General features: G+C 43.8%; 1 protein-coding gene across 2 annotated transcripts in view; it reads right to left on the bottom strand.

Annotated features, from left to right (window-relative positions):
• RPS6KA5 (ribosomal protein S6 kinase A5) overlaps positions 1 to 27,964 on the bottom strand; it is a 134,623-nt gene that overhangs the window by 58,917 nt on the left and 47,742 nt on the right. For both annotated transcript variants that reach the window (XM_037031087.1, XM_037031088.1), the window contains 2 exons: positions 19,601 to 19,819; positions 1,341 to 1,456 (listed from right to left, as the gene is read on the bottom strand). In XM_037031087.1, coding sequence (XP_036886982.1) covers positions 1,341 to 1,456; positions 19,601 to 19,819 — 335 coding nt within the window. The remainder of the gene's footprint in view (positions 1 to 1,340; positions 1,457 to 19,600; positions 19,820 to 27,964) is intronic.

The following is a 27,964-nucleotide window of genomic DNA, read 5'->3' as shown; positions in this document are numbered from 1 at the left end:
AGTCCCTCCCCCAGGGTCTTTTCTCTTTCCCTCCTGTTCTTACAAATCTCTCATTCACTCCCCTTAAGGTTCCTATTCTGAACCCCTCTCCCTCCACCTGCCAGGTCTCATTCCTGTTCCAGGCTGGATCTGCCCTTTTCTTGATCTCCCATATCTTTTCCTGTATCTTCTCATCATTGTTCCTCTTCCACCCATTGTCTCCACGTTGCCTTTCTAACTTCCTGGCTCCTTCCTGCCTTTCGCCCTCATCTCTCTCCTTCCTTTTCTGTGCTCCACAATCAGTACTGTAATCTGCTTATCAGTAGTCCGGCGTAGGACCTGAACACTCGACAAAGAAGACTTGGCAAAGGAGAGTCGTGGCTTTCTGATGCGCCTGCATCGTCCATCATCCCAATTTAGGGACTCAAGCTGGAGGTCTCCTTAGAGTCTCACAGCTTCAGTAAAAATGACTCTAGTGCTTTCTGTTCCCGAGACACAAGCCTTGTCTACGTAATGACTACTTGCTTGTACAATAATGCTTCTTCATTAAGTTAAAAAAAACTTTTAGTCAAAGTTTCTTGGATCAAGATTAAGAGCACCTGAAGCAGTATTTTTTGAAGTTTAAATTGATTTTTACAGAGTTCAAATAGCCTCACAGACATGAACTTCATAGAAAGTTTTTAGCATCTGAGTTCATGCTCCATGGAGGCAGGGCGGGGGGGCGGGTCAAGAGGGAGTAAGAGAGAGTCTCCGGGACAAAACGAACGGGCCAGAGTGGGAGGGGGACACAGCTGGACAGCACAGGTGGAGGCTTCTTTCAAATAATTCATATTCTCCAACCTACTCAGAAAACACACCTGTGAAGATGTAAGGCAGTCTGCAACAGAGTAGTCACAATTAAGGAAATACACATTGTATATTCTGGTTTTCTCTTAAAGGTTATTTTAAGAATGAAAAGTTCATGGTAATAACTATGTTTGGTGCCAGCTAGGTACTGGAAAAACCAGGGCAAACACTTTACGGCTGTCTAATCACCATGCTGCACATCTGAAACTAATGTAAAATAATACTGAAGAATGACAGATTTTCTTCTGATGATACTTTGTAATAAGCATTAGGGTTTTTTATGAAAAATAATTAAGAATTGCTCAGGTTCTACATTTTAAATCTGCATCACAGGAGCTGATACAAAAAAGTCGATTTTTGAAAAGGAAAACTGTGAAGTTGCGCAACTCGATCAACAGTCTACACGAGTGCTTTCGCAGTCCCCCCAAAGACAGTGAAGACGTTCGCTCGGTCGCCGAGGCGCAACCCCGGGTAGCAGCCGAGTGGGAAGAGGACGCACAGAGGCGGCGGCTTACCTTGTGCAGATGCTCCAGGGCGAGCACGACCTCTCCGGCGTAGACCTGCACCTCGGGCTCCGTGAAGCGCTCTCTTTGAGAAAGATGAGTAAAAAGTTCTCCACCATTTATATAATCTAAAAATGAAATACAGTTTTCTCTCTTTGACTTGTGCTCAAAAACTACAGGAAGAATTTCCTTTTAATCACTTTGGATTAACCATAAGGCACGGATTTTTAATATGATTTTGGGGCACAATTCTTAGTATACAGTTTCATATGGAATATTACTAAATTCATATAGTAATGACTACCCTAACTGCAACCAAGTGGATTTGCATAGAGTATTGCCACCAAAACTATTCCATGAATCCTGCATATATTTAAATACAGTTTCCAAAAGACAGCTTATCAGAACCCTCTGCCGCCACTGCCCGGAATTTAACTTGCTGCGCAGTGCTGAGACATCCGCCACTCAGAGACTGAAATAAAAGATGAACAGTACGAGACACACAGGAAACTCCCAGTTTTCCTTTTAACAGTCACTGTTTCTAAGCAGATGCCCTATTTTCCAGAGTTTTCTATGTATCCTTCCGAACATGTATGATAGGTAGCAGGTGGCCATCCTACGGCCTCTCAGAGCCCAACAGAAAATGGGGTGCAGTGCGGCCAAATCAAAACACCTGAACCCAAAGGGCTCCGTCTCCCTGTCAGTCGGCCCCGTTTATCTCAAGAGGAAGGAGGAAATAAGAGACAGAAGGCTACAGTGATAAGTAAATAAAGAAAATTGAGTGATAATAAAAAAAACACCATTATGTTCATAACCAGCTGTAATAAGACATTTATTGGTAAACCGATAATTTCATCAGAAAGTAACCGTTGCCACCTTAACACACAACAGCATATACCTAGAAAATAGTCACAGATACAGAGTAAAGCTTTTCTCCTAAAAAAAACTGAAAAGCATTTATCACAAGTATTTCCATCTGTTGTGTTTACCACAACTTGATAAAAGAACAAAGCAAAATCTTCATAAGCTCACAAGTTTTTATCGTTTTAACTTCAAAGTCCCCATTTAACTTTAAATTCTAAAAAGCAGATACAGCAGTAACGGCTTGTTGTCTTGCAGTGTATTTCACAAAGCCCGTGCCAGCACAAAGCACTGCCCGACTAAGGCGTCTGCGTTTTGCCAAGGGGTTTCAACTGTATCTTCACACAAAGCTAATTATTAAACAGGTATAAAAGAAAATAACATTCCTGCAAACTAACAAGGAATTTTTTCTACCTTTAAGTATTTACTGAAATCTAGTATGGTATTTATGCATAAACACTAGTATTTATTTTGGAGTCTGGGAATATGGTTCTTACTCCTAAGACAAGAGTTTTCTAGAATTTTAATGAACATCTTGTGGTGTTCTATTTACCCAGTCCATGTACTTTGGGAGGAAGTGGACTCTAACCTCTGTCTCCCCTGAGGCAGGAGCTGGTGAGACCTCTATTTGGCTCCTTGCCCTGTGCATTCTGTTCAGGAGCCAGTCAGGGCACACAGATTTCGGAACCTCCTCACCTGTGGCTCCCTTTTTTCTAGAGTTCCCTGCCCCCAAATTTGCAGCCACTGCTAGCAACTTGAACTTGACTCCTCAGCTTTCTAACACTATCATTTCTGGACTATATTTTGACCTGCTATTTTGCATTTCCTCAAAAAGAAATATTTTCAGTAGTTAAGAACACAGTTTTTGACATCAGAATGTGCAAAAATTCTACGTATCCTACCTATCAGTTGTGTGACTTTCAGAGGGCTGCTTAATCTCATTAAATCTAAAACTGTATTTATAAGAAATATATATCTTCTTAGGGTTTGTTCATTTCATTCAACAGATATTTGAGTCCTTATTATGTCTCAGTCACTCTTCTAGGTCCTACACACACAGTACCACACAACACAGACAATAACCTCCATCCTAGTATAACCTGCATTCCCGTGGGAAGAGAGAAACATACATAAACAAGCTATTGTAAATATGTGGGAAGATGGTGATTACTAACCCCCCCCAAAAAAAAAAAAACTCAACAAACTCCAGCACAGATAAAGGCAGATAAGGCGCGCTAGGGTAGAAGTGAGGACAGCATCTTAATAAGGGTGGTCGGTTACCGCCCCACCAACGTGACTTCTGAGCAAAGACTCTAGGAACGTAAAGACACAAGCTAAGCTCTGCGCGGGAAGACTCCTCCTGGCAGAAGTAAAGCAAAAGGGCGAAGACCCTGAGGCAGGAGAGGGCCTGGCAGACTTGAGACTCAGAAAGGAGGCTGGCGTGGCCAGAACAGTGATGAGGGAAAGGAGCGGGAGAGCCCAGGCCATAGAAGCGAGTAGGTGAGGGCATGGGGCAGCGGGGGTGGGTCCTGACAGCCACTGCTGTGGAGGCTGCTCTGTATGTCCAAGTGAACAGCCGCACACGCCACACGCCCCCCACCCCCCGCAGTGGGGCAGCACAGAGCTTCTGCCGTTATAAGGGTTCCATCTTCTCCTCTGAACGAAATGGGAAACCTCTGGAGGATTCAGAGTTGAATAACAGTACAAGACCTGCATTTTAACAGGACCAATGACTCTGACCACCGCATTGAGAACGGTGAGGGTGGACGTCAGGAGCTCCCGTGCAATGCACAAGGTGAGAGATGATGGTTGCTAAGAGGACCCACGGTAACCACAGGGGTGGGGGCAGGATCCCGCGCCACCTGTACTCCTGAGGAGACAGGAGCCGGGCTGCCTGCGATGGGGAAGGCTGCGGAGGGCAGGTTTGGAAGGGACAATCCAGAGTACCCTTGTGGCTACGAGGAACACATCGTGTCCGACAAGTAGTGAAACCTCAGTAAGTAAGTGGTGGTTATTATCATTATCATGAATTATATATTCTGAGATGGTTAAGAGGTTCAAGAAAGCCCCGCCAGAACCTATTCAAAGGAAGAGGAAGACAGATTTTTTAATGGCCAGTTTTAGAGCATTTAAAAGGCTTCATGAACCATCCTGAAAGTGCCCCATGTAAATTCTTTGAAATTACTGCATTTTTTTCGAGTTTGTGTAAGCAAATGTGCCTTCTTCTGAGACAAAAGGGTCTGCAGCTTTTATTGGATTCCCCAAGGAGTTGTAAGCTAAAATCATTTAAGGAACATCACCCTAAACATGGCATTATATATCTGAATGGAAAATGAACTTACAAACAAACAGCTGAGTGCTGACCGCCAGCACAGGGGAACATCTGAGAGCAGGTTCCTACCACAGCTGGCCAGCGCCATGAACTTGACTGGCACAGCCCACACACCCAGCACCACTGCTCCTGGGCACTCAGCTCTGTTCCCAGACGCCAGCCCAGGCTTGGCATAACTGTCCTGGAGCCTATTTGTATTTAGGATTGGACTGGGGATGTTCAGAAGCTTAAAAAGTGAAATGGAGCAAGGGGTCCCATTCTCAACAAGACCTGTGAATGCGGAGGACGGGCTGGAATCGCCTCTGGTGTCTTTACAGCTCTGTACTTGTCTCGACATCCAGCGACTGTTAGGGGAAGGCTGGGGCTCGTCCTAGAAACTTGTTCTAGAAACAACTTAGCCAGGCAGTGAGACAGCAAATAAACAACAAAATTCAGAAAGGACTGTAGGGGTACTATTGCATTTGAGTTGAACTATACAATTTGTATTCCCTTGAGAGAGAACCAAAGAATCGGGACTGAGTGCGGCTCTGGGAAAGCATCGGCGGCAGCATCAGACTGGTGAGGGGCGTCCTGAAACCCCAGGTGCTCACAGAAACCTGAGAGTCAGATTCTTCTCGGAGTTATACCTCGAGATTTCTCCCCCCTCCTTCTGCAACAGGGCATAAGCTACATTTTTTTCATATGAAAGACTTATTGAAAAATACACATTGAATAAAACACCTGAGTGGAAATTAATACTAGAATTATTTAAGGTCCACTCTGCCCAGTGGGCTTGTGATCCACACCAACTTTTCTCCCCTGAATAACTTCCCTACCAAAATTATGGATTCTCTAGGTTTCTAGAAATTACCTTCCTCAAGTCTTTGCCAAGTCCTTCCATAAGTAATTGCAATGTGTGAAGGTTTTTGTTCTTGTTTTTAAGGCCAATGCTGACTGCTTTTATTCTCTGTAGGGTAGGAAAGTTGTCAGAAACAGCATGCAAATGTCCAGTGCTCACTGCTACTCCTGAGGCTTTCTGCCTCTGTGGACACCACAGTGAGGACAAACGAGGTACACTCCTGGCCACCGCTGCCTGCATGGAAGCAGCACCCTAATCCCAGGTTAGTCCCCAAGGTGGGAAAGGGCCCCTGCCAGATGAAAATTAAGTGATGTAAAACAGGGTCTGGGCCGTCCTCCTTAAACACAGCTCAGTGTTTCTGAGACTAGACAGGGAAGTACTAACATCTAGAGATTTGGGCACTGCCTATGTGCCTGTTCCAGTTAGATGTAATTATGGATTTGATCCTCACACACAATGCTCTGCAGCAGGTACTATTACAACAGTATTACCCCCAGAGAAAGGAGGGTGATCTCTAGAGAACAGTGAAACTCAGAGAGGTTGGATACACCACGCAGAGTCGCACATCCGGTAAGTGGGGTGATGGGTGTGAACGGCAGCAGCCTGACTACAAAGACGGTGATTTTTCCTGACACACCAGGATTGCCGCCCCCCTCCCCCCCACCGTGGGCACCACTGTACTAGGAGCAGCCTCATTAGGTAGGCGGTCTTGCTAATCACTGTCAGAAAAAATGTCTTAAGATCCCCTATTCTATCTCTCAAATGTTTAAATGGCTTAGAGCCAGTAATTCTATATATATTGGGCCATTTCATTTCACTATCTTTGACACTTTCCACAATTAAGTTTCAGAGTTCTTGTCAGAATGTCACCATACTCAAAAGTAGACATTCACAGCCAGGATTGGGGGTGGGGGGGGGCGGGTAGCTAATACTGAGGTATTTTTTTGATGGCCACAATAAACAACCTTTCGATCTTTTCCTTGAGAATGTGCCAAGCTAAAAGGATCGCTGACATATTTATGGCACAGGCTTGAAGAGCGAATTTGTGTCTTGGAGGACTGCACCCAGGCTGTCCCCTCATTAAAGTCTCTGACCTTGCCCGCAGGAGTATCTACAAAGAGGCTCTCACCAGAACCCACCTGCCTGTCCAAGCACAAGGGACTGAATCTGACAACACAGAAGAGCTACATTCTGAATTCTTGCCACAGATCAGAGCCTCAAACTGTCTGCAGTCCAAACCTCATCATGCTCAGCTGTGGGAAATCACACACGCCACGGGCAACACACGTAGTCTACACACCTTTCTGGATGTGCTGAAGCGGCCTGAACAAAGGCAGAGCAGGAGAAAGCTACGAGCTCGAGTAACACTGTTTTGGAAAAATTCCACCCTAATCTGGTTTCACAGGCTTACATTCTGAGGGACAGTGGCAAAGAACCTGGCATTACTCTAGGAGGGCTGGAGAAAACTGGCCATTCCATCCGGGCCCTGTGAAAGCAGTTTTTCCTAGGTCACGAGCCTTACTCTTAGGTTTTCAAAAAATGTATCTTGATACAGTTTCAAACTCACAAAAACTATTTGCAAAATCCGTACGAGAAATCTCCATATTCCCATTATGAAAATCCCCCAATTGTTTACATTTTGCGTCACTTGCTTTTGTAACCTCTTTTACACATGTGCACACTCCCCAAGCCAGCTGAGAGCAGGCTGGAGACACCATGGTCCTGTCCCTAAACCCTGCAGTGTGCGCCTCCTCAGAAAAAGGGCACTCTTTCACAGATCCAGAGCACAACCACCGACCCAAACTTGTAACTATGATAAAAGTACCGTTATCTATAAAATGTAATAGTAATAATATCTAATTTCTAGCCCCTACTCAGATTTTGTCATTGCCCCAGTTAATGCTCTTCATAGCTACTTTTCCCAGAGCCCAGGACCTGGTTCATGGTCGCCCTGGCTAGCAGAGCCCTTTAGTCTGAAACCCTTAGTGTTTCTTGATCTTGACATCTTTGGAGAGATGAGGCCAGTTATTTTGAGGACCAACCTCCAATTTAGGTTTTATCTAACGTTTCCTCACGATCAGATGCAAGTTACACATTCTTGGAAGGAATATCAATGAAATTATGGTCTCTGTCTTACAATATATCAGGAAGCACGTGATGTTAACTTTCCCAATGTTGGTATTCATTTTGATAACATCACTGATGTGGAGTCATGAAGGTGGGATTTGCCAGGTTCCTCCATTTTTATAAAGTAACGTTTCCCTTTGTAATTAATTAGTAAATTACGGGAAGATGAAGTGAGACCACGTAAAAATACCAGTTCCTCATCAAACTAGCGCCCGTCCATTTTAGAATCCAGTGCTGATTTTCTCACCCCACCACTCCTTCTGTGTTTGGCTGGCAGTCTCCCATAAGAAGGGCTTTCTCTTCACCTCACTTATTGTGCTTTCTTACTTCACAGGTTGTTTCTGTTGGATCCTGTACTTCTCCAGGCTTCACTTTAACGCAGCCGCCACTACGGATCACTATCCGCCAGGGGCGCCACTAAACACTTTACACGTGTCAACCTCTTGGCAGAGACCTTAACCAAGACAGGACTGGGAGGGCCTTCGGGAGGCGCTCTCACGCCCCAAGTGGGTTGGTTGCAAAAGCCCTCCTGGAGGAACTCTGTAGTGACAACGGAGCCGGCGGTTATAACTGCCCCTCCTCTTAAACGCCTCTTCCCCCGAGAAGAATGTCCTCCTCCCTGCTCCCCCGTCTTGCACTTGGCTTGCCACGGCTGCACACACCACCTTGCCATCCCTGCTTTGTCCCTAGTGAATCCCTTCTGCTGAGAGGATGCCTAGTGGACTTTCTGTTTCCAGTCAACACAGGCATCATCCCACACAGGCCAAACAACTCCAGGTGGATGGGAAAGCAAAGGGTCAGAGAGATTAAGTGATTTGTCTATTAGGAAATACTGAAACCCAGAGCTGAACTCAAGCTAATGTTTCTTTCTGTACTTTTTCTTTAAGTACAGAAAGAAAAATGTGTGCTCCCAGAGGAGCGAGTGGATTGCTCAGGTGGCTGAAGCCCAGGCCTCGGAGCACAGCAGCGAGACTGGGTGAAAGGGGCTGAGGCTGGAGCCAGATCGCTTCAAAAGCCTGGCACTGGAGTTTAGACTATACCCTCTTCAAGCGAAGTAGGAGCCAACGGGAGACTTTAAGTAGTGCGGTGAGCCAATCCATGGCTATGCATTAAGGAAACCAATTAAATTATAATGTAGAATTGGAAAGGATCAAGAGAGGTGAAAAACGAACATCACAGCCATCTAATTTTCTGCTATTAAAAATAATGATGCTGTTCCTAATACACCAAAGAGGTCAAGACACATGGGCTGAGCTTCGTGGAGAAATGTAGTCACATGGTTCCTCCACATACCAACTTTGCAGTCCTGGTACGTCTCTTGACACCCTGAGCCCAGGACACCTCATTTGTAAAACAAAGATGACAATCTATACCTTATGTGCAAAGGCTAAAAGATAACATATAGAAAACGCCAAGAGTAATGCCTGATAGCAAAGAAGTACTACAAAAGCTGAATACTACAATAAAAAATATTTGCTACCTTGATCTCAAACTCCATTCTGACTCTGGACACAGGAGTGTAGGGTTATCTGGTCCACAGACAATCTTACTTTACACTGACATTCTCATTCTTATAAAACTAGAACAGTAATAAAAACAGCAAGAAAATAATGCCACAAGAAAGACCTTTGCATGTACATTTTTCCACTCAGGGAGGCACAGATTAGGAGGGCAGACTCCTAAAACTGGATTGCTGAGTTGCAACATACTCACATATCAAATCTTGGTAATTGCTGCAAATTTTTAAATAAATATTTTCTTCTGACAAGCTACAGCCATTTACTTACACCATCGACAGTGAACGTATGCCTTTTAAGAAAATGTTTTCACCTTGTTATTATCATTGTGTTTGATTTTTCTACTCTAATAGGCATCTCCAAGACACAGACGTTTTAAAGGTACAAAAGAAAGAAGAGAGGAAGAAAATCTAAGTTTGCAGCAGTTGGACTTGATGTATTTTCAGTGGAAGTAAAGACTTACTCTCTTCATAACCGAAGAACAGAATGGGACCATCAAGGGTCCACCTTCGTGACGACAATTACAAATAAACAAGTAAACAAATCTGGGATGTTCTCAGCAGCTGGGAGGCACGTCTCATCAATGGGAGTCTCCCTGCAAATTTATCAATGTATAATTACACTGAGGTTTACTTACAGTCCATACAACCTAATTCCTTACTACGATGCTTGTATGGACCACTGGTATCTTGATTAAACTAAAAGAAACATTTTTGTTATATGAAAATGATTATATCTTAATTCTTTTGTGTTTTGCTAAATGATCTTCTCTAGACCCAGAATGGCTCCTATTCTATATCTATAAAATATAACTAGAAATGATTTCAACTTCCACATAAGATTGTCATGAGGCTTAAATGAGCTATTAAGGGATAATCCTGGGCCAGATCTGCATTAAGAACTTACTATATGGTGGCTATTAGCTACTGCTATTATTTGTAGACATCAATTACAATTACAGAATTAAAAAAATATGGCCAAGTTTAACTGTAATGATTTAAAAATACAATTCAAATTTATGATATCCTGAATTAAGCTATTCTCTCAATGTAAGCATAATTGCAGGGTTTAGAAATGCTTAACATATACTCGTATAAGGTACTATTTGGGTCTAATTAGTTTTGGTTAGTATTCAGCCAAAGAAATTTACTTACATAATTGATATTTCAGAGCAATATTAGAGAGATATCTGGTTTTTATTCAGGCACAATTAATGCTTTTAAAGATTTCTATGCGACGGCAGCCAGAGTGCCAGATGAAGCACTCGGATGCTGTGTCTCTCAAAAGCATAAAAATAACACAGATACCACACAAATAATGTGCAATTTCAAAAACCCCCAATCTCCCCGATTTTAAAACACTACCATCCTTTCTGAATCCAGAACGTCCCAGCTTTTCTTTCTTCTTCCTTCCACTTCTTTAGAGTGGGTGACATGTATGACCTGACTCTCCTTCCTTGCCCTCCGCGCACTTCCCATTGCTGCTGTGACCAATGACTGCAGACCTGGTGGCTTAAAACAACACAAATGTATTATTTTATGCTGTAGTTTAGAGGGGTGACGTGCACGTCTTTGGCCTAAAAGCAGGACGCAGCAGGGCTGCATTCATTCTGGAAGCTCTAAGAGAAAGTCTACCTTTTGCCTTTTCCATTCTCAAGAGGCAGCCTGCATGCCTTGGCTCAGGGCCTTCCTCCAACTTCACAGTCCGCGACGGCCGTTAAGTCACTGCTCACACTGCATCACTGTGACCTCTGCTGCAGTCTCGTCTCCATCCAACTTCCTTCCTCTGCCCTCCTCTCCTTCCACTTTTAAGGACCCCTGTGGTTATGTTGTGCTCACCCAAATAATCCAGGATTATCTCCCTATTTTAAGGTCAGCTGACCAGCAATTTTAGTTCCACCTGCAACCTTATCCCTCCCTTGTTATACAACACAACATATATATAGATTCTAAGAAATAGGATGTGGGCGTCTTTGGTGTTCAGTTATTCTGCCTACCACAGCCTCTATTTACTTCCTAACACACTAGAGTACAAACTTCCACTTCCCCAATACCACCAAAGTCTCAGCTTCAAAAAATCTCACGTTACTAAAGCCAATGGACACTTTCCAGTCCTGATGTTACTTGACTTTTCAGCTGCGCACTGCAAACCAAGGGGAAGAATACTTCAAACAGAGCCAAGAGAGATGGACACAAGAACCACCACCGCGCCCACAAACTGTCCAGCTCAAACTGAGTTCCACATAATGGTTGTAATAAAACCCCTTAATTTGGGGGCAGTTTATCTGCAGAAAAGCTAAAGATTCATTAGTAACTTGTAGACCGTGTTTGTAACCAAGTGACTTGCTCAGGATCACACACTTAATAGGTGATGAAGCTGGAACTGAAATCCAAGTTCATCTGACTCCAGAATCTAAAGGCTCTGCATGGTGTGACCTTACCACCATGCTGCCCCAGGACTCTGTACGGTATTCACCTTTACCTTTTTCCAGTCATTTTCCTGTCTTCACCATCACAGATGCTGGGGGAAGCTCTGTGTCTAGACTGTCCTTCCCTATCACCCCCTGTTGCTTCTTAAGTTACACTTTAAATGTCACTTCTCTCAGAAGGTCTTCCCTGATAACCCTGAATAGATAAGTCTTTTCATTACATGTTCCCATTAGTACCCTCTGCATTTTCTTCCAACTGCTTATCTCAAAGGTAATTACTTAATAGTGTACTAATTTATTTAACCTCTGCCCCACTTTTGGATTATAAAGCCCAGAGGACAAGAATCTTATCCAGGATGTTTGCTATTATACCCAAGAACCTGACACTTAGAAAGCAGGCAAACATCTGTGGGGTGAAGAGTTTTAGAACTGACTGTATCTTGATGTACTTTACCTACTGTAGGTATCAAAGAGTCCTCCAGGAAATCTGTATGATAAATTTGAAGAATTTGAAGACACACATCAAGCCTCTGCTGAGCATCATTTATTCTTTCACTTTCAAGTCCTGCAAAGCTCCTATACTTCTAAACTGGCTCAGTTAGGGCCCTGGTCTGTGACACAAATGCTTCACCCAAAGGTCAGGGTGAAGTTTATTTCTACAGAAATAACAAGTCAGAATGCTGAAGATTCCCCCCAATATCCAACAATTCTAGTAATGTGACACAATATGTCCTTAAAAAGATAATTTAAAATTACAATGTTGCAATATCAGATTCTTCAGGTTGTTTCCTTTAAAAGGAGGAGGAAGAGGAGAAAAAAGGGGGAAAAAAAGAGCCCTGCTCAGTGTGGCTGAGTTGGTTGGAGGGCTGTCCCATAGATTGAAAATTCATGGGTTCAATTCCCAGTCAGGGAACATACCCAGGTCGTGGGTTTAACCCCCGGTCAGGGAGAAGGCAACCCTCACATCAATGTCTCTCTCCCCCTTACCATTTTCTCTTTCTCTAAAACAAATGAGAAATGTCCTCTATTAAAGATTAAAAACAAAAGAGATTTACTTTTCTCTATTTTACTAGAATTATGTACCTTTAACTTAGGTAAAACTTTTTTCATGTTAGGGATGTAAGATACATTTATTTCACTCAATGACACTTAACTTTACATGGATATTTAACAGCAAGTAGATTTTGTTTTGTTGTTATAGGGTTGCTGCCTACCCTCAGTCACATTTCATTTTGGATTCAGAACAGCAAAGCGTGTGTGTGTGTGTATGTGTGTGTGTCCCTGTCTCTGCACTGAGTATAAGACGATGGGTAGAAATTGGAGGAGAATTAGGTTTTAACTAGTAAGTTTTTTTAGAGGTTGTGTGTCCTCTTATTCATTTTTTTACTATTGTTCATGTATAGTTGTCTTTATTTTCCCACCATCACAACACCCCCAACCCTCAATCCTTCCCCTCTTTGGCTTTGTCCTTGGGTCCTTTTTTTAAAAAAAAGACTTTATTAATTTATTTTCAGACAGGGTGAAGGGAGGAAGAAAGAGAGGGAGAGAGACATCGATTAGTTGGCTCTCACATGCCCCCAACTAAGGACCTGGCCTGCAACCCAGGCATGTGCCCTGACTGGGGATCAAACTGGCGAACTTTCGGTTTACAGTCCAGCGCTCACACCATTGGGCCACACAAGCCAGGGCTCCATGGGTCCTTTATACATGTTCCCTGACAGCCCTTTCCCTTCATTCCCCCGTTAAATTTTTTAACAGTAAATTAATCTCGAGAATCTGAAGATCTTCAAAAAATTTCCAGGATTCTAGCAACTCCCCAAGAGACAAAATCACTCCTATAGTTCTGAGAATATCTTACGGGGCTGTCATTAAACTATACTGTATTGTATATTTGAAAGTTTCTAAGAGAGATCTTAAAAGTTCTCATGAGAAGAAAAAAACTACAACAATGTGATGTGATGGAGGTTAACTAAACTTATTGTGGTAATATTTACAGTAGGTACATATATCAAGTCATTATGCTGAATATTTTGAATTAATATAATGTTACATATCAATCATGTCTCAATAAAAGTGTAAAAACTGTACTTTGGGGATTAACATTAGGGTAAACAGCATATGCTCTTAACCAAAATTACTATGTACATATTATTTAAGGATTTACACTTCAAAATTTAAAAAAACATTAGTTGTTCAAAATCACCTGTAAGTGTTTCCAACGATTTCTTCTGTTCTCGCTAACATCGCTGTTGAAAAGCCATGATATTAGCGCACTAAAGCGTGGAACAGACTCGCTTTGTTGAGGAAGAATCTGCTATTATTAGTCCTGTTATTTCCCCCAGATTCGGACCCCCTTCCACCCACCACAATGGACAGCTCCTTGGTGGTCTTTTATTTTTCTTTCCTACATATTTTTCTCTTCCTTCAGATGTGCCTCACATACATTAATTTCCACACTTTCTGGTTCTTCTTTCCACCTACTCTTCCTCCTCCAGACTGCCTAGATCCCTCCCGATTCTCCTTTTTCTTGTCTTGTATCTGAAGCACAGTCTTAACATGATGCACCACATACTACTGAAAGTAATTTCTTTCTAACGTCCTGCCACAGGCATCTCACTTTTCCTTTTGGTTTTAGCTCAACACTCTAACAGCAGCTCCTATGAAAGCCTTCCAGCTTATCAAAGTCATTATCAAGTTCTGGCTAAGGCACAATTTATCAGTGCTGTGAATTAGTCGTATTTACTTCAAAGCAATGGAGACTCCCAGGGGCCGTCTGCTTCGCTCTCTTACCCAGCGGACTGCAGTGTATTGTTAACCCTTCTGTTGCTGTCTCAACAAGTACCATCACCCTTGCAAGTTCTGAGATGAATTAACATTCAAAAGTGAAGCTTCAGTATTTTAAGCATCTTTAACTCCCCGAAAGGATGACTCATGGTGAGAGAACTGTCAATAAGGCCGGTGGCATTCATTACTCAGAGTGCTGCTCAGAATCACCTTTACAAATAAGCTTGTAATTTGCTTCTTTAGTATCTCAGAAATTCTCCTGATTAATCTGACAGTTTAAACAGTCATAGATCAGCTGGTGTTTTGACAAAATTACCACTAACGGAGATCAGAGAACGTCAAAAAAATTTGTTTTTTACAGACTTTTTCCCACATGGAATTCCTTCCCACTGTTAGCTGAAATGAATACAATTTTAAAGAAAATAGAAGACATGAAAACATTTTTATTTTTCTTGTGTAACCTTGCAGAGGTACAGAAAAGTTATATAAGGAGATCTATTTTCTATGTTAGAAGATCTGGAAAGGCTAAAAATATAAGGAGAAAACCCATGAAAGTCACATGATGCCACTGGACATAAATTAAAATAAAGCATAAAACAGACCAAAATTATTAAAATTAATAATTAAAAAGATACTAGTAATGTAGAATTCTTTTAAAAATGTGACTTATAAGATGGGTTTACAGAAGGGGGTCAATAAATTACAGCCCAAAGGTCAAATCTAGCCCCCTGCTGCTGACCCCTGACTTGGAGGAGAGCAGAACCCATATAAATGGATGGAAGGCAATCACAGCGAAATGAAGCATACTGTAGGAAAAAAGCATACACGCTCAGTTCTGATAGAAATGCTATCTTCTGTATCTGGCACAAGTCAAAGGTAAGAATCTGTCAAGATAATACTGACACTGTAATAATCTTATTTTGAGAAGCCTGCGCCTATCAGGCAAATTTTACACTAAAGCCACAAGCCTGGTCAAACGTCCAGTGAGCCATGGACCTGAGTAGAAGCATGACAGCAACCTGGAATGGAGTCTCCAACCTTCTCCCAAAATAGCTCAGAAAACAGCAAGAATGACTGCACACCTCCATGATCCACACTTTCAGCAAAATTCAGAGACACCAAACAGCGCACCGTGGATCAGTCAAGAAGCCACCAAGTGTCCACTGATGAATGAACAGATAAAGAAAATGTAGCACATACATATATACAAGGCAATGATACTTGGTAGAACAAAGACTGCAGTCTTACCCTCTGTGACAACGTGGATGCGCCTCAGGGCACTACGCTAAGTGAAATACATCAGAGAAAAGACAATACCATGTGACTCACTTATGTGTGAAATCTAAAAAATTAAAGAAAAACCCAACAGAGCCCCGGCTGGTGTAGCTCAGTGGATTGAGTGCGGGCCTGCGAACCACACGATCGCGGTTCGATTCCCAGTCTGGGCACATGCCTGGGTTGCAGGCCAGTTCCCAGCAGGGGCCAGTTCCCGGCAGGGGGTACACGAGAAGCAACCATACATTGATGTTTCTCTTCCTCTCTCCTTCCCTTTCCCTCTAAAGATAAATAAATATTTTTTAAAAAAAAGAAAAACCCAACAAGCTCAGAGATACAGAGAACAGTCTACTGGTTGCCTGCGGTGAGGGGGAGTGAAAAGGTGCACATTTCCAGTGACACGACAGTTACGTCTCGGGGACACAATGGACACAGCAATGGCGGCTGATATGGCCACAGTGCATATTGGAAAGTTCTGAGAGAGTAAATCCTCACGCTCTCATCACAACACCAACAACGAGATTCTGCAGCTCTGTATGGGGACAGACATTAACTATACTTCAATACATTCAAATAGCGAATCATGTTGTACACCTGAAACTAATAAAATGTATGTAAATCATACCTCAATTTTTAAAAATCTGTTTTCAAAAAAGTACAAAGAAATGAAGTCTATTTCCCTACCCACTCGGTCTGGGCCGCAGGAGTCTGGAGTTCCTCAGGAGACCCGCAGCCTCTGCCTTCGCCCTAGTGGCTGTCCCCGCGAGCTGTCCTGAGACGGCCATGCTGAGAAGCTGACTGCCACACTGGAGCGGGAGAGGCCACGTGGAGGGGAAGAGAGGTGCCCGGCGACAGCCAGCCCCAGCCGTCAGACTTGAGAGCAAAACCACCTGGGCCCTTCCAGCCTAGCCAGCTCTCCGGCTGACCAGCATGTGCGCGAGTCCAGGGAAAACCAGCAGAGCTCTGTCCAGCAAACCCACAGAATCCTGAGAAAATAACTCACTGTTTAGGCAATCGCATCTAGAGTGGTTTGTTATCCAGCAATAAATAACTCATACCATTGAGTATTTCAAAATGACAATGTGCTAACTGGAAAAGGCAGACATCAGTAACTGACAAAAGTCAAAAATCTGGTTACCGAGTATATGAACAAGACAACCTCATTTTCATAACAGATTCATTCACACAGACACAAACACAAAAAGATCTAGATGGACATATACTAATCAATAACAGAAGGAAATACAACAAGGTGAACTCCAGGTAGTTAAAATAGGTCTTCCTTTCTTTATCCTGGCGTTTTCTTACGTCTTCTATCTGCACACAGATGCTTTTACAGACATAAAATAGTTTTTAAAAATACCATATTTCTGAAAGTCCTATAGAGTTAACTTACTCATCAAATAAAAAGGGTAGCTGGGTCCCTGAAGAGCCCCCTACACAAACTCTCGCTATTAACTTCTAACAGTACGCGAAAATGGAGTTGCATCAGGTAGTCAGCCTGCAGAGCCAGTTAGGGACGGAATTGTGTGCCCCACTCCAAATTTACTCGGCGGAGCCCTAACCGGCCCCTCAGAGTAGGACTACACTTAGAGACAAGGCCTTTACAGAGGTGATTAAGTGACTAAGTGAGGCCCTTAGGGTGGGCCCTGATCCCATCTGACTGGTGTCCTCGGAAGAGCGAGCACTTGGAAAACAAAAGCAACCCTGGGGCGTCCATGCACTGCAAACCACCACGGAAAAGGCATGCAGAGGGTGGCCGCCTGCAAGTGGAGGAGAGAAGCCTGGGACAGAGCCCTTCCCGTGTCCTCAAAGGAAACCAACCTCACGGCACCTTGCTCCTGGTCTCCAGGCACCAGGACTGGGAGGAACGAAATCCAGGTGTTGCAGCCACCGCCGTCCATGACCGTCTGTCATGGCAGCCCTAGCACACCAAGTAAGACCAGGTGTACAGCACCATGTCTGGAAAACTGACTTACCGTATCTTCTAAGCACGGCAAACAAAAGACTGAACCACAAAACAGCGCATGGTCAAGCCCCGCTCTAGATTTCTGAAAATTTTGGTCTTTAAGGTCAAATAACAACTATAAACATGCACAAAGAGAAACTGTATTAAACTTATTAACCAATGTCACTCCAATAAAGTCAATAAAAAAGAAAGTAAATTAAATCCACAGAGAGGAGGGCCTGCTTTCCAGACCCACTGCCTCGTTTATGGTGGAACCAGTGTGTCCGGTCCGCATTCTAGTCTTGGGCTGGCACAACAAATGGGTTTTCTCACTTTGTTTTGTTTACTTATGGGTCCCTGACAAAGAACACAAGTAATGGAGGACCAACAACTAAAAAGGGCTTATTTTTAAAAAATCAATACAAAATATTTCACTTATCTACCTTTAAATTAAAAACATTATTTACAACAAGTACACTCTTTTCAGTAAGCAATAAAAAAGATCGAGTGCAGTTATGGTAAGAGGGGGGAGAGCGGCAGAGCGGTGGCACAGGGCCCAGGAGTCTGGGTTCTTACTGCTCCTGGCTGGTGCCCGCTGCACGCTGGTATGCTGGCCGTGAACTTCTATGAGCTGGTTGACTGCAAGATCAGCGTTTCTCAGCCAGCCTTCAGGGCCTCCCCAGGGCTTCCGTGGAAACTCTGGCAGGGCGAGCAACAGAAATAAACTGGTAGGTAGGGCTTGGGCCCTTGAGCTCAGACTCCAGCAGAGCCGCTCAGTTCTGTTTGCTTTCCATTTGGATGCTTTTATTTTCACTTAAGGGAAAGACTCTGCTGCTACAAATGTTTGAAATCATTGTATCAAAATGTTCTGTCCCCACAGCCTAAAAATCCTAAGGAATACACATTTCGAAATGTGTCAATGACACAGCCAAGCAGAGGCACACAGGATGCAAGGTGAAGGGCCACATGATATGCACTTGCTGGAACGACAGGCAGAGACAACGTGAGTGGGGACTCAGACAGGACAGGAGAGATGACAGCCACACGTACAAGAGATTTAGGACTGTATTACTTCACAACTCGGAAAGTGAATGCAACTTTAGGCACGATTAATAAAAGTATAGTTTCCAAAATGAGAGCATTCAATAAAAGAGCCAAACATGTTTTTAAACACTTGTTTGTACTATCAATAACCAAAGAATACGGGGGGAGCACTGTTTGGCATACTTTGATGAGTCTGACCTGAGTTCCAACCTTCCTTCTCAAGCTCACACAACATCGGTAACATCAAGAAATGCAGCTTCCGGAACCTTTGACAGCGCTAATGAGCAGATCCGGCAGTGCTAGTGGAGCTGTGGATGGCACCCAGTGCGGGGCTGGCACACTGCAGGCGCTCAGGAATAGCTAATGCCTGAATTCTATCACACCTAATTGTCAGAGAGTTTAAAAACAGAGGATCATAAAACATCAATGCAGGTCGCCACAAGAATGGGACTAAAGTTGTAACAGATGAAACATTCAAGGATGGCAGAGGGCAGTACCGGGAGTGTTGCCATTTCTGGCAGGAACAGAAAAGGGTGCAACTTCCCTGCAGCGCAGTCTAGCAGTGTGCGCAGAGGACATTTCCCAGGCCCCTAGATGGTGGTCCAAGCCCATCTGGGAAAGGACAGGGTTCAGAAAGCGTCTGTGGGCAGAAATGGGAGCAATGGAAGGGGTGACTGAGTAGCTCCATTGTACATGGGGTTTTCGCTCAAAAGGCAAAACAGCTCTAAGAAGTCTTTTTTTTTCTTTTTTTCCTTTTGCCAATTGACAATTTCCATAATGTCCCTTTGTCAGTCCAAACCAGTACATTCTGGAGAACTCCAAAAGGAGACACTGTGGCCCATTTCACTATTCAGCTCCTCACATTTGAATGGAAGCAGATGACCCAAGTGTTTCTTAAGATTAATAACGGAGTGTGAAATACAAGTACAAATTCATCCAGGCTGGATGGTCCCAAATCCAGAGTAATTCATGATGCTTAGGGAATACTACCACAAAAACATGAAACTCAAAATACTCATTTCTTCTGAATTCAAAATCTATCCCCCTTGACTGCATTACCACTCAACCTCCCTGCCCCGAGTGTTTCTGTAAAAAGTCTGGTGACAGCTGACACGTACCTAAAATGAGGTGCAGCTTGGTTTCTGTCTGAAAGGCGTAGTGCAGCGTCACCAGAAACGGTGACTGCCGGATGTGCTCCAGGACCTGCCGTTCGGTCCTGGTGTGCTCCGTGGTTTTGGCCTTCTGCACTATCGTTGCCTTTTTCAATACTTTCATGGCGTACAACTTCCCGGTATCGTGGCCACTTATTTTACGGACTAGAAATACTTTTCCATAAGCTGAAAAAGAGAAAAAGAATTAAAATGCTACACACGCAGAAAGGTAATTTATTGGAAGTTGCACGTTACAATGCACACACACACAAACACTCTCTGGATGAAAAAAAATGTCCTTAGTTTTAAACAGTTCTTTGACAGATTTCTTCAATTTTATTCCAAACATGTTTCTGAGCCTAACCCTCAGTATTTACATATCTAACCATTGCTGACAAAGTTATGCTTTCACTCTTACTGTTATTCTTTCAATATTTTTAGCTGTAGGAAACTAGCTGTTACGGTCGATTAACCACACTCCAATTCTGGAACAGCTGTGACATTTCGGACATCAGATAAAACCTCTAGGGTTTGCTATTGATGTAAACAAATAAAAACAGTTCTTAATCTCATACACACTTATAAAGCCTGTACCTCAAGTACCCCTCTAAACTTACTTTAAAAGTCTAAAGCAATCTAAGCTAACATTATATTAAAAAAGAGATCTTCAGATTTACAATCCTGACAGAAACCCCTTTATATCTCTGGGCAGTAATTCACAGCTTACTAGGTCAACCTCACCACCTTCTCCCTAAGCAGGGGCTTGCTGGGAAAATCCTGTGTGTAGGGCTGGGGCCCTGTGGGCACTGTGACCCTGGGGCAGAGCAGACATCTGCATTTGTTTAGAGAAGTGGGAGGGGGCAGGAAGAGGTGGGAGGAGGGAGGAGGGAGGAGGAGGAGGGGGGAGGGGGAGGAGGGGGAGGGGAGGGGGGAGGGAGAGCAGGCACAGGGAGGTCCCCATTTCATCCTCACTTGGCAGGATAAGTTCTTTTCCTTTTTAAAAAATGCAAACACCTCCTGGGCTGGTTAAGCCCAGCCCCTCTCTGAAGTTGACCCTGTAATCAGGCCGCTCTGGAGTCAGAGTTCGGACCCAAACCAGTGCTTCCACACTCAGCCCGCACCTCTCCCGTACTTGGCCCGTATTTCTGTCTGAGCCATCACTAGAATGAGAGACTTCAGAGGAAGGGCTCTGGCGCCCGGCATGTTTCGCAGTTCAGGGCTTGGGGGGGTGATTAGCACAGACACGAGACACCCAGTGGGTGGGTGGGTGGGTGACTGGACTGCTCCTGAGGAGGAGGAAAACCAGCATTATTGTGGACTTGTCCACAACAGTGGACAAGGCTCGGTGCCGAACGTACTCCGCGTGTGGATCCACTGAATTCTCAGAGCAGCCAGTGTCATCCTTCCGGTAATTCCTCTCTACAGATGAGGAAATGGGTTCAGAAGGAACTGGCCCGAGAACTTGGATAAGAAATGGCAGAACCGATTCAAATGCAATAGTGTGACACAGAGGCCACGGTCACCATAAATACAAAACGATCCTTTACGAATACTAGAAATCATACTCTGGATTTTAATAAAATCAGCACCATGAACACATTCTGGAACACAGAAAAAGTTCACAAAATGTGTATGTCTTATCTCACTGTAAATAAAATAGAGATTGAGATTTTACTATGACAGAAGTGAGCCAAAAAACAAAATGCAATCCTAGCAAATTAACTTGAAGTATAAAAAGTGTAAAAGTTCATCTACTCAGAAACATTGAAATGAAGGTTAAAAAACATTCTAATGAAGTGTTCAGCTTCCACAGAGCAGCCACTTACAAACTCAGGAGAAGGTAAAGTCCTCAACAAGTGGGGGGCTTCCGGGTTCCCTACACACACGCCCAGCCTAATTCCAGCCTCCAGAGTGCGGCGGTCCTTAGAAATCCTGTAGCCAATCTGCCCTCTCCAATGGAAAACATCTTCTCCAGCATCACTGGAAGATGCTGCTCAGCTTCTTCCCAGCACCCACGTCTGCCCTTCAGCGCAGGTGCTGACCACGGTGCCACGAGGCGTCAGCACACAACACCTAGCACTTGCCCAGCACCTGAGAGCCATACTGACTCATTGCAGTCCTGTGGTCCCCCTTTTACAGATATGGAAATTGAAGCGGAGCAGAGGCAGGTCACTTGCCCAAGGTCACACGTGTCCGTTCAGCCCGACTCCAGCCCCAAACTCCAGTGGGCCTCCTACTGCCTCCCTGCATGGATGAGTCAGAGGCAAATGAATAAGGAGCCGGACACACAGAAGTCAGCACACAGGCTGGGCGTCATCAGGGTGGAATGGGCCCAGGGCCGCCACTTCCAAGAGGAGAAAGTTTTGTAAAGTAGCCCATTTTATTGATGGGGGGATCCAAATACTAGAAAATGTTCTGTATATCGAGGGGAAAAAGGCCTTTTTACAATATTCATCTGTTGTTCCTCCTACACCCTCTAGACTTACAAAAAAAGAATATTTGCTTCTATACGATGTTTTAAACATTTTAAAGCAGGATTGTGTCATTTCATCTGAACAAAATGTCCTTATTCCTTGAATCAGTCCTCACCACTAGGAGGTTCCAGTGTTGTGCTCTGTGAATTTTCAAGTATTTTTCTTTGATTTCTTTCCCACTACTTTCAAAAAGGTTGTATGTAACTCCGAATAAATGAGGCAGCATAGAAAGCTACTGTATGTGGCCATCTAATAAATCACCCTGACCGCACATTACATAGTGTTTGGTCAAGTAATAAGCTGCCGTCCTCCTTGCCGTGTGATGATATTGGGAAGTTTTCCAATGATACGAGCTAAAGAGTGCATCTCCTGCCAGCTCAGTTATTTCCATCTACAGGGAAAAACAATGATGACACTCAAAAATCTTTTGTTTTTACTTTTATTAATTGCCACAATTAACTAAAGCTACACGTGGCAAGTGCCAACAGAAGCTACGTGAAGAAAATTCACAGAGTGCCTTACAGTGTTCCCAACGACAAATACTTCAGACAAACAGGACCTTATTCTGAGTAGGCTGCCTAAGGAAAACATAGCTGCCCCCAGACAGCCTGTTTCTGAAGCGCTGTAGGCTGTTTACCGCTCTGTGACGCGGGAGGAAAACGCTTTCCCTCTGGACAGACCTTGAAGCCGCCGCGCTCCCTGGCCTGGTTCAGCTGGTTCGCAGATTAGCGCACAGGCAAAAGGAAGCAGACCTCCTGATGAATGGTGCCATCCACTGCACAACCGCCTACATGTTTTCCAATATTTTAAGAGGGACCACCGAAACGGGAATTGATGGCAATATTATTTCCTTTTAGTTGCAACTAGGTGACTGGATGGACTGCCTTCTAGTGCGCCCAACTCCCGGCTTTCATTTGTTACGTGTGCACTGATGTTGAAGAATTCCTATGTTGAAAGCATCTTTTGTTATGCGTGTGCTGATGTCGTTGAAAAATTCCTGTTCTGAAGGCATCCTTTGGGAACTGCAAAGGCTAGCAAGGGTGAAAACTCTTTTGGCCAAACAGATCAAAACCAGTACTTCCTGACCCTAAAATGGAATTTAGGCAACGTGTGTGTTTGCTGCTTAGGTAAAGAGACTAAGCTCCATACTTTAACATGACTCTAATCTCTATCAACATGCAGTGGCTTCCGATACTCTTATTAGCAATCTTCATAGAAGGCTTGCGCATCTTATTAATGTGCCTGAGCCAGGGCCTTCTGAGACACTCAGTCAAGAAATGTGAGCACAAGAGGGGATGGAATTCCCTGGTTTTCCAGAGGACTGCCCTGGAAGCACTTGACCGAACTTGAGGTCGAAGTGCTACTTATTTTGAGATTGAGGTAAAGTAAATTCTACAAATAAATGACCAGCAGGACTAATTCCTGACTTGGCTTGACAGGCCTCTGTGCCCTCTGGATGAGGCAAATCTTTCCGCTCCCGGCCCTGCAGATGTCACCTGGACGCTGCTGGAACCCGTGTGCTCTCGCGGCCCTGCAGCCCTCCGGGAGGGAGACCTGGGACACGGCGACTATGCACTCTCCCCAAAGCTGAGAAGGACTTGCAGGGGCTGCAAGGAAACGATAGGTAACTTATGAAGGTGACTCCTGTCCAAACTGAAGTGTGGACTCACAATTCTGCTCCACCTGACACAGAACAATGCCAACAAATCCTGCTCACGATGATCTCAGGAAACAATGTGACAGAGGCTAGATGACAAAGGAAATAACGTGACGCGAACTCGGCGGTGTCAGGGGAGAGTGTCCAGTTCCTCAGAGCAGGTGTCAGTTTGCTTTTCAAAATGCAGACTCTTATTCAAAAGCAACCCTCTCACTGAAGTTTACTTTGAGCACAATTAAACTAATCTCCTTATTTTATTTGCCAAATTTGAATTCACTAATACATTTTAGGAAGTAGTTTGTAATCTTTGCATTAAAATAATAAGATTAATTTGTAGAGATATTTTTATAGTCTATAAAAGCAATCAATTTACTATGCCATAAATCAAATGCATGCAAAATTTGTGTATGCTTACATGCATTATTTTGGAGGAAAAAGGATAAACCATTGTTCTAGAAGGCCTCCTGTTTACTTTCTTCATTACGGCGCTCACCTAGAACATGGCTGACTGGCTCGCCACTATGGGGTCACCACTTTCTGTCACTCAAAGTCTTAACACCTCTTAAAACTGTACACATTGTACAACCTGCCTACAAGCCACGCCACACTTTGGGATGATACAGAACTTGTAGCAGAAACTATAGTACTTGAATTACTGCTTTTTTTGAAAAAGAAAAAAGAGGCAGAAACTCTCCTAGTGACTTCCATTTAGACAACTCCCAGCCCTAACTGACACTCCCCCCGTAACCCACACGACCACACACTGAACGCCGATCGCTGGCTCCCGGTGCCCGTGTGGCCCGTGCAGCGCAGCTGTCTGCTTACACCAGTCACTGACACTCAGAGCACTACCTGTTAACGCCTGTCGTATGGTCTTCTTACTACAATTTAACTAAGTCTTACATTACAATGTAAATGTGAACGTGAAAGAAAAATGAGGTTGAATGCTTTGGAAGAAGTAGATAAAAACAAGATGCTTCAAAAGAACTGCTGAAAAATGAGGTGTGGGTGAAACTACTATAAAAGGCTAGAGGAGAAATTATGAAAATCTAAAAGGATTTTATACTTAGATTATTCAAATGTTTCTGGTTCTCACTGCACATTAAAGAATCCAAAACAATTCTAACCGATGCACTGAAAATGTGGTTTATGCAAAATAAACCATTGTTTAAGAACCTATTTTCAAAGACAGAGTTTTGTGCCTACACCCAAAGACTGGCAAGTGAATATGTATTTACGCATTTTAAGTGAAAAGTAGGATGTTCAAAATATATGAGATCTTTCCAGAAAGCATCCAGCCAGTGTTAATATAACGAGAACGATTTATGCAACATGGATGTGACCTGGCAGCCAAAGAGAGCAGACTGGAATGCACATGTGTGAACAATGACACCCTCACTGCACTAGTCAGTGGGGTTGGTAGATGTCGTTGAGTGAGTGTGTGTACTGTGTGGTCATTGTACTCGAAATGACTGAATGAGTGAAGCAATAAATTGGCATCAAATTTTGTGTTAGGCTTGAACATTCCTCCGCAGAAACTACTTGGATGATTCAGGAGGCTTTCAGGACGACGCAATGAATGCAGCACAAATAAAAGTGTGTCACAAACCTTCAAAGTGGCTTGTGCTTCCAGAGCAGAAGGAAAACACGCTGCAGTTGGAAGGACTGCGTGAGGTCCCAAGGTGCCTTCTTTGAAGAGGACTGAGACATCAGTGTCCTATGTACAGTGTTTCTTGTATCTTCTTTAATAAATGCCCCTCTTTGTCATAGTATGTGGCTGGATACTTTCTGGACAGACCTCATATATTTATATACATCCTTTTAAAATAATTTTCATTTTAACCAATATCTTTTGATTAGCCTAAAGTCCCAATCATGTCATAGGAGTTTCCACTACGAAAGGACCCATTCATTACTGCTGAAATGCACCCCCTCATCCTTCCAGATGACTGAAATCTAGTTAAAGGGTGACTTGGCCATCAACCACACTAGCTATGCCTCCCAGCTTGCTTTCCCCTCCATCTGGTAAACATACCTTTCTGCTGTCATCCAAATTGCTGATAAAAATGTAACCCTTCCCGCTCTAAAAGAGAAATTAAGAGAACCCCTCAGAGCAGGTGTCAGGGCAGAGAACCCCTAACATAACCTGAACTCTCTGGCTTCTACCTACCCCTCCCCGTCCTCCTGCTGTCTTACGGGGCTCACTCAGGCACCCGGCCTTTCCTGACGTCCCAGACCCACACGGCCCTCTAATTTCATGCTCCTCTAACACCAAGCATTCTCTGTCACAGAAATGACCAGAAACGTTAATTTTCACTTCTCTGCATGGCTGCTTCATTATCTAACTTCCACTGGACTGTACAATCCAGAAAATAATGGCCTGTCTGACTTTACTCACTTTGTATCATTGATAAGTTACTCTGAAGCTGGCACATCATGGAAACTCAATGTTGAAAGCACGGACAAAAAAATGAACAAACAAGTCAGCAAACAGGAAACAGCTCCGTAAGCCCACAGCCAAAGACCCTCTTCTCAGCTGACAATCTGGTACAAAGTTGAAGAAACTGGCAACACAGATTCAAGGTACAGAGCTAGTGCCGGCTGATTCTTTCCTTCGGGGAAGGAACGATGAGCTTTCACAAAGCAAGTCCCCTTAATGTGTGGACTAAACCTGATTCCTGGCAATATTCCCGGGCTAAAGTGAACTCAGGAACCTTAGCTGCCCCCATTCTAGGACAGGAAAATATCTTAACATAGTGACATCTATATGTGGCCCCTGCTTTCTCATCGGCCACGACTAGGTGAGAACTAATTATAGTGCCTGGCCACATTCCTTCCTCACATGTAATATAGTTTGGGGGAAGACTGCTGTCTTTCCACATGTGATATGTTCTGGTCACAGACAATCACAATTCACTTGTCCTCCTCTTTCTCTTCCCCTGTACAACTTCCTTCCCCTCTAAGACATCAGTGTCAGAAATGAAACCAAACAAGAAATACACCCCTGGAACTCTCAATTTCACTGTCCTGCCCTTGGAAACTGGTATTATTAATAGACCAGCCAAATGTACATGGGCAGTAATGCTGGGGACAGCAGACATCAAGCTCTGGTAAAACTTCCATCATCAAAAGAACTCTTAGAGAAGCAGCTTCATTTAAATATTACCAGCACACAATGGATACACAGAGTTCAATGGTGAAACTGACCCAAACCTGGAATTTCTAAAGACTCATCTGAACTCAAGAATCAGTGTTGTATCTTCTGGCCAAGATGGAGGCGAAGGTACACACACTGTGCCTCCTCACACAAGCAAAAGACAACAACAAATTTAAAAACAAAACATAACTAGAACTGCCAGAAAACTGAACTGTATAGAAATCTGACAACCAAGCCATTAAAGAAGAAACATCCATTCAGACCAGTAGGAGGGATGGTGATGGGAAGCCAGGCAGAGGACGTGAGGCAAGGCAGCAGCTGGAAGACTGGGGCAGGTGAGCTGGCAGCTGGTAGACCAAGTGGTCCCACATTTGTGTGTGGATAAACCAGGAGAAACAACTGGGGAGCAAGACAGACCGTACAACCCAGGGTTCCAGCACAGGGAAATACAGCTCAAAACCTATATGGGTTGCAGCGGCAGGTGAAACTCCAGTCTCACAGGAGAGTCTGCAGGAGGGGCCCATGGGGGTCCTAGAACAGACATAAACCCACCCGCCTGGGAATCAGTACCAGAAGGGCCCGATTTTCTTGTAGGCAGCGGGGGAAGTAACTGACAGCCAGCCGAGAAAGAAGCACTGTTTCCTCTTGGGCCCCTCACCCACAGACAGCGCCACAGCGCAGCAATGTGGGTTGCCCCGTCCTGGTGAACAACTAAGGCAACGCTCCTTACTGTGTAACAGCTGTGCTGAGACAAAGAAATTGGCCCAAATGAAAGAACACATCAAAGCTCCAAAACTGGAACTAAATGGTGAAGAAACAGCCAACCTATCAGATGCAGAATTCGAAACACTGGTAATCAGGATGCTCACAGAATTGGTTGAATTTGGTCGCAAATTAGAAGAAAAAATGAAGGCTATGCAAAGTGAAATAAAGGAAAATAAAGGGAACCAACAGTGAAGGGAAAGAAACCAGGACTCAAATCAACGATTTGGAGCAGAGGGAAGAAATAAACATTCAGGCAGAACAGAATTAAAAAACAAGAA

The sequence above is a fragment of the Sturnira hondurensis genome, unplaced genomic scaffold (genome assembly GCF_014824575.4).
Source record: "Sturnira hondurensis isolate 20B ecotype Veracruz unplaced genomic scaffold, ASM1482457v3 Scaffold0021143, whole genome shotgun sequence".
Lineage (NCBI taxonomy): Eukaryota > Metazoa > Chordata > Mammalia > Chiroptera > Phyllostomidae > Sturnira > Sturnira hondurensis.
The sequence above is the reverse complement of the archived record's forward strand: the minus strand, read 5'-3'. Positions and strand labels throughout refer to the sequence as shown.